The sequence below is a fragment of the Populus nigra genome, chromosome 12 (genome assembly GCF_951802175.1).
Source record: "Populus nigra chromosome 12, ddPopNigr1.1, whole genome shotgun sequence".
Taxonomy (NCBI): Eukaryota; Viridiplantae; Streptophyta; class Magnoliopsida; order Malpighiales; family Salicaceae; genus Populus; species Populus nigra.
Genome location: NC_084863.1, coordinates 4,469,723 through 4,477,274, shown reverse-complemented (window position 1 = coordinate 4,477,274; position 7,552 = coordinate 4,469,723). Strand labels below are relative to the sequence as shown.

At 33.5% G+C, this 7,552-nt stretch overlaps 1 protein-coding gene across 1 annotated transcript; it reads left to right on the top strand.

Annotated features, from left to right (window-relative positions):
- Positions 1-3,171: 3,171 nt before the first annotated feature.
- LOC133669450 (adenylyl-sulfate kinase 3) lies at positions 3,172-6,956 on the top strand. Its single transcript, XM_062089591.1, has 7 exons — positions 3,172-3,337; positions 3,969-4,119; positions 4,437-4,586; positions 5,388-5,506; positions 5,588-5,672; positions 6,289-6,335; positions 6,454-6,956. The coding sequence occupies exons 2-7, from the start codon at positions 3,996-3,998 to the stop codon at positions 6,553-6,555; spliced, it is 627 nt and encodes a 208-aa protein (XP_061945575.1). The 5' UTR covers positions 3,172-3,337; positions 3,969-3,995; the 3' UTR covers positions 6,556-6,956.
- Positions 6,957-7,552: the final 596 nt, after the last annotated feature.

Below are 7,552 nucleotides of genomic sequence, written 5' to 3'. Positions count from 1 at the left end.
CTTCTTCGATAGTTGAACAATTATTCTGTGGAAGGAAATCTGCCGCATAAAAGGCCGTGTTTAGACAAATGATGGATGTCCTTCCAAAGCAGAGGGTCTTTTCTGTCGATCTGACCAGACAGATGAAGATGAACAAAACAGTTTGTACTTCGTAGAGATACTTAAAGCAACTGAGCACCCAATCCATTAAATTATTTTCTTCTTAAACTCTTGAAACAACGATTTTAAAAAAACAGCCAATTTCACTGTTGCTTTTATTATGTCACCTCTCAAGTTTGCACTTTAACCTGTTTATTTTTACTGCAGAAACGGTGTTTTTAAAAAAATTTAAAGTCAGTTCAACTTCACATTTTCCAACTCTTTCCATGATTGATAATTCAAAAAAACCAGGACATGAGAGAGTTACAAATCCCTGGACAGGTGCTCCATCAGCTTCTTTCGATCTTCAACAACTTACCCAGTAAGTGAGGACCACCACCTATACCAACAAGTGAATATAGACAAGCTGCACCGAGGCTATTGGCCAGCGACAGAGATAAGGTTTTCTTGTTTATGTCATCTAGGTTCGAGCTTCAGCGTGTATGCTTATTATTTTTACGGTGTTTTACCTGTCTATTGGACTTGTATGGTGTTTAATAAATCCAAAAATTAGTTGTGACACACGTAAGCTGACCTGGATACCCTAAGTAAAAAAAAAAGTGCATATAGACAAGCCCAATTGTTAAGAAAAGAGAATGGCATGCAAGAGAGTTGGTAGGGGTGTCCACTCTCACCATTCTAAGACTAGCTAGGGACACCAAGTGTGATCTTCAAAAGTCTAAGAATAGAGTGACATGCAGTCGCAACTGTAAGGACAGCCACCTCCATCTTCGTAGTCTTCCTCGAGTACAAAAAAGGCTCCGAAGATAAGTGATATCCGTGGTTATATTATATGAAAACACCCTTTAAACTAGCAATAGCTGAACCTCACCTCTCTGTGAACTTCATTCACCGCAAAGATGAACCTGAATAACTTTGATAGGCTCACAGACCTAAGAAAACACATGTAAAATCATAGACAGTAGCCTGGAGCTTGTCATGCTATGAGTGAAATTCTTATGGCAATGATCCGGAGATCCGTTCACGCACGGTATCACAACTTGGAAACCAACTCCATTTTTAATTTCAAAAACCTCTGCGCAAATTAAGCATGGTATCCTGTTTCAGATAAATTACAATTTGGTTCTTGAGGTCTGTACTGTGTGTGCAGCTAGCAAAATAAGACTTATCTTTTTGCTGCCTTCTGTGTTTACATTACACGGGCTTTAAATTTGTAGTTTGAAAGATCTTAGGTATTGCGTTGGTAGCTCTAATATACACCACATAGGGTTCATAATACAGATGGCGGTGCGTGTAATATGATCATAAATGACATTAATAGATTTATGGCTTCCCAGAGAACCATGAAAAAGAGAAATATCATCTTTAAGAATCTTATTTGAGAACTTCTTTAGAGGTGTTCTAAACCCTCTTCAAATACGGATAATATCAATCTATAATATTATAACTATATTACTGCCTGGATTATCTAAAAGAAATGTTCCCATCAGCTTTTCATCAAAATTTAAATCTTTTTACTTTATATTTATTTTATTTTTCTACTTTTATGGCTCCGGGTCAGCGCCACTAAATTCATTAGGACCCACCATTCACGGAGAAAAGAAGGCAGTATCTATGGCTGTTGCCTCACGTAGAAGGCAGGGCTGTCCAGATTCATCACAGGGGATCGCATTGCTGTCCCCTTAATTTCTTGCTCGAAAATCTTGCCATTTTCTTCTTGATTTTTCCTCCTAAACACGTCCTCAATTATGTTGACAGACAGTTTTTGTATTGTAAGAATACGATAATTTTATCAAAAATACTTATCAAATCACTCCTTAATATTCACAATAATTGAATTTGCGCACATCATTCCTTCGTTAACATGATGTTTCTCTTTTTATTACAAAATGAGCATGGATAGATTGATTAATCACTGAGCAACAACTCCTTTCTTTTTTAGTTTTTTGTTTTTCCATTTTAAAAATACTTTTAAAAAAATTTAATTTAATTTTTTTTACTTCAAGTTAATTTTTTTGTGTTTTTAATTATTTTGATATACTGATATCAAAAATAATTTTAAAAAAATAAAAAAAATTATTTTAATATATTTTTAAATAAAAAATAACAACCACAACTCATAAAAAAGAAAAATTCTACAAATAAGACTAATTATAGCATGATTTAAACTTGAGATTTTGAACATGTCATTAATTTTTCGTATAACTAATTATAGCATGATACTTTCTAGGGAGTTGTTTCAGAAAGAATCTCTGGTCAAATTAGAGGAAAGAATGGCTCAGAATTAAAATTCATGAACTCTCGTCACCTAAAAAAAATAATTATTATTTACCACTTTATTTTCTCTCTATATGGAGATTTGATTTTGATTAAAATATTTTCTCTCTAGATGGAGATCAGATAATTCAATTCAATCTATTTAGTATATGGCTTCTTCTCGCAATTTTGAATTTTTTAAGGTAGATTGAAAAAAAAAAAAACAAGTTTTCCTTTTCAAATGAAAATAAATAAATATAATAAAATTATAACTATTTTTCATAAAAAAAATCATAATTTACAACAATCATCGTAGTATTTTATATTTGTGATAATCTAATTATTATGAAAAAGTTAAAAAAAATCATTTATAATAGATTTATATAAAAAATTAAATTTATAACATTAACTACATATAAAAAATAATTTTAATTTTGCACACTGTTAAAAAATACTTGTATATAAAAGAAAAAAAAATATTATTCATTTTTTTTGAAAAAAAAAACTTTTATTGAAAAACATTTAAAATGTGTTTTTTCAAATAATATAAATTTAAAAAACTTTAAAACTAGTTTTAAAGTTTTTTTTAATAAAAAAAATATTATATTTGAACATAATTGTTTTTTAATTTTCTAAAAAACTGAAGTATTACTCTATTTCTAGACCACCCATTAACACTCTCTTTTTTTAAAAAAAAAAACTTTAAATTTTATTATGAAAAAAGGAAAGAAAACAAAGCTAATTTACTATTATTACCGTTATTATTTTGGGTTATTTTAAGTTTGTTTTCTTGTCCATAACAGAAGATGAGAACAACAGGCAAAGGGAAAACACGCTTTAATTCAAGCCTCAATGAGACCGTCTCTCCCGGCCACCCTCTACTTGAGTTAATAAAACACTCTCTCTCTATCTCGAAGAGGGCCAGAATAGTGAGACACCATACAAAGGACGTTCAAAGGGCCTCTCTCTTTCTCACTCTCAGGTATTTCTTTACACCTTCTCTTTAAAAGAAACTTGTTTCATGTGATGTGAAATGGTGATTTTCTTCATGGGTTTTCCAAGAAACTTAGTTGTAATGTACATTATTTCTTCATTATTATGATGCCTCGAAATATGATTTGTTGTTCTACTCAATAAAACAAAAAAAACTAATCTTTATGTAGAAGTTCTTGTCCAAATATTAGTAGGATTCACACATGATCCTCCCTGTCAATGGGTTTTGCTAAGCTGTGGAAAATATTTGGAAAAAAATTTCATCCTTTTCCATTTGAAATTTATTTTCTTTTCTCATATGTACTCTGGATTGTTTTAGTTTCTTTTCAGGGGAGTTGTAGCATGCATGCAAAAATCAGAATTTGAGGGGAAAATAAAAGGATCACACCAAGAAGAGACTAAGAAATAGATTGTACAAAGAAAATCGATTCAAGAGAAATTTGATCAGTTTTATAAATTTTAATTAGCAGTTGAAGCATCCCTTCATGGGTTTTCATCGAAGCATGCCATTGAAAATTTAATTTTGCTCTTTCTCAAAGAAAATTTCTAAATGTAATTTTGCTCTTTCTCAAAGAAAATTTCTCGGTTTAATGGTCTTTGATTTCCTTGTCTAACTGTAGAAAATAACGGAAGAATAAGAATTTCCAATGTCGTCTTTGGGGAATTCCAACAATATATTTTGGCAAGAATGTCCTGTTGGGAAGTTGGAAAGGCAAAAACTAATTAACCAGAAGGGGTGTGTTGTATGGATTACAGGTCTCAGTGGATCAGGTTTGTTGTGAAACTGAGTTCTTTTTACTTTTGTTGCATCAGTCATCATCACCAGGTGGATATTGAGAACCAGAATTAGCATGTTCTGCTTTTACCACGTGCAGCTCTGTTCACAATGATGTTATTACCTTCTAAATAATATCTTTTGCAAAGTACCATCGACTTTTAGAATCTAAACTGTTGTTCTCATCATAGAAGCTGTGTCTACATGGCACGAGTAGTTTAACTAGTTTCAAACCAAAACTGGATGCTGGACTGTTATCATAGGTATTTAATGAATTTCAATGCCCTCTTATACTGCTTCGTCAATTTTTCAGGGAAAAGCACACTGGCATTTTCGCTAAATAGACAATTGTATTCTAGGGGGAAGCTGTCCTATGTGCTTGATGGGGATAACCTTAGGCATGGACTGAACAAGGATCTTGGTTTCAGTGCTGAAGATCGAACTGAAAATATAAGGAGGGTTGGTAAGTATGATTACACACAAAACCTTATAATTGGAGTTTGAGTTAGAGACCATGGGAGTTAATTTTTATCATAGATGTTTTGTCTTCTTCAAGATAACAAACAAACATGTACAATGGAATTGGACATGGTATGTATAATCTCGCATCCAACAGAAGTTGGATATGGCTTTCTGATGGCTCTGATCTACAATTTGTTGAAAGTGTCTGTGATAAACGAGTCATCTTATTCCAGTTCTGAAGCAATTTGGAAGATGTTAATTACTAGTAGTAAATTAGTCAAACATCAGCATTTGATATGACCTTGTTTGGCATTCTTGTTCTTTGGTCTCCCATTAAAGCAGTTCTGATTGCCATATGCTCTGAGGGTTCTTTTGGGAAGTCTTTGAGGAAGCTTTTAGTAGCTCCAACTCTTTGTTTTGTTAGTTATTGTGTCCCAACTTCCAGTTATGGGAGAACTGTAAGAGATAAGCTAGATTTAAAACATGCTAAAAAACCGAAAGCAATTTCTCAACTTTTGCAGGTTTGCAGCTCACTATTTGAATGTCATAATTCCTTGTAAGCTGAAGTATGAGGTCATGGTCAAGTTTCAGCTCCAAGACTCATTTATAAACAAACTATTAGTGTCTCTTGCATATTTGAGCTATTGTTAAACATTGTATCAGTAACAAAAAGAAAGAGATCATACTCAAGGTTGTGATAATTAGAAGGATTGTTAACTTCAACTTCGGTAATATGCTGTGCTTGTTTACATGATTTTTTGTTTTGTTTATCTCTAAGTTATTTTGCATCTATTTCATCTAGGGGAGGTGGCAAAGCTCTTCGCAGATGCTGGTATGATATGCATTGCTAGTCTGATATCACCATACAGAAAAGACCGGGATGCTTGCCGTGCAATGTTGCCAGATTCAAATTTTATTGAGGCAAGTTTCCTCATGAAGGTTGTTATGTGTGAGCTTGTTTTTTTCCTAGAGATGGAATGCTGATTACTTGTATCTGTACAGGTTTTCATGAACACTCCTCTATCATTGTGCGAGTCAAGAGATCCTAAAGGCCTTTACAAGCTTGCGCGTGCTGGAAAGATCAAAGGTGTGCTTTTGAAAATTTCTTAGCTGTATCTTTAATACGTTGAGCAGTTTCCCTGACAGTCAATTCATCTGCAACCAATTAGTAAGGGGAAAACACACAAGTTGTGTAATAATAGATTATATAATGACCTAGAAAATGCACCAAATTATACCACTTAAAAAACAAAGAAGAACCAAAGAATATTTCGGATATGCTTTGGCACATAACTCTGATAATGGTATGAATTATGACACCTTTTTCACTTCTTTAGAAGTTTCTGAAGCTCTGCATTACAACTGCAGAGGACTTTTGGCTAAGTGAAGGGCTCACTTCGAGTGTCCTATCTACACAATGCAATAATAAATCAACACATGTAAATAAGAAAAAAAAAGAGAGAGAAAAGAAAAGCAGCTCCCAAATCCCAAGAGTCTCGATACTCGTTTCATAATCAAGTCTTTAGAACAAGAAACCATAAATTGATTGCTTACATAAATTGTGAGAATTTCTCAGCATCCCCTGCAATTATGCATTTCCTTCCATTATTAATACATATTGTTCCAGATGGCTGAATGGACCAGCCAAACCTTGTCCTCAGCCACTCCCCTGTCATCCAAAAGTGACCATGTTTAAATTGCAGGTTTTACCGGCATAGATGATCCATACGAACCACCTTTGCATTGTGAGGTATGATTTTAGACAATTAAGCTTTCTGATGTGCTCATAAATATCTCTGGTGTTTTTCCTTGCCCAATCTCCAAAGTCTGCATAACTGAGTTATTATTTTCCAATCCTATCCGTGCAGATAGAATTACAACAGATTGATGGAGTCTGCCCCACACCAACTGCTATGAGTGGGCAAGTAGTGTCTTACTTGGAAGAGAAAGGATTCCTGGAAGATCAGTGATTGACTCCACCAATTCTGCTCTGTCTGTGTCATAACGAGTCACTCTCAGTTCGAGGATCTCATCTAAATAATAAATCGAACCAGTCTTTATCTGCATCAACACCTCCTGGCTACCCATATGGCTTTTGGCAGTTTCTAATTGCATAGTTTCGAATTGTGTTTGAAAGCATGGACTCATGTCAGGCTAATTTATTTTGGTTTTCAAGATTGATAGGGTTTAGAGAACCTGGCAGGATGTTGTTGAATCTGTGCACAGTTTCTTCAAGTTCATACGCAGCCGTTCCCGTAGACAAATTCTCTTTCAGGTTCCATGTCCTCCCGAATAAACGTCAACTTATTTTCTTAACTTGCAACAGTTTACAAATACAATTTATACCAAAACCAAAGGGTCATTACTTTTACATGCACGTCTTTATTTAAGGTTTCTGACTTCCTTTCAGCTTGACTTGGATCCTCATTTATCCAATTTATGTTGGACTGAAATCATCAAAGTTGATGTGTATGATCCTGCTAGGAACAACTGGTAAAGCAAGATGCGATTTATCAGGTTGCATTATTTAGAATGAATCAAAATACTTGATAGTTAGTTTATGGATATAAGCAGCATACCTAGAATATTTGGTGCTTTCTCAATATAGCGGTTGTTTTTAGTGTTTTTATTTAGATATATATTAAAATAATTTTTTTTAATATTAATACATTAAAATAATTTAAAAATACATAAAAATATAATTTAAAACAAAAAAAAAATACTGAACCTCATTTTTTTCAAAATTATGTGTATGAGATTTTAAAACTGTTAAAAGATTTGTGGGTCAAAGCCTAGGAAAGAACTACCAAGCCCATTCTTATTTGAAATTGAAACAGCTCTAATACGACATCGTTCCTGCCCCCAGTGAAATCAATAAGACGAAAAACACTTCAATATCTTCAATTATAAGGCAACCCAACAAAACATCCAAAGACGGACAGCCACCACTACAGGGCAGGCAAAGAC

Bases quoted from the DNA above. Each gene is read 5' to 3' on its own strand.
- LOC133669450 (XM_062089591.1), top strand. From the start codon at position 3,996: ATGTCGTCTTTGGGGAATTCCAACAATATATTTTGGCAAGAATGTCCT. The intron at 4,587-5,387 runs GTAAGTATGATT...TATTTCATCTAG, and splicing joins TGAAAATATAAGGAGGGTTG to GGGAGGTGGCAAAGCTCTTC. The intron at 5,507-5,587 runs GCAAGTTTCCTC...GTATCTGTACAG, and splicing joins CAGATTCAAATTTTATTGAG to GTTTTCATGAACACTCCTCT.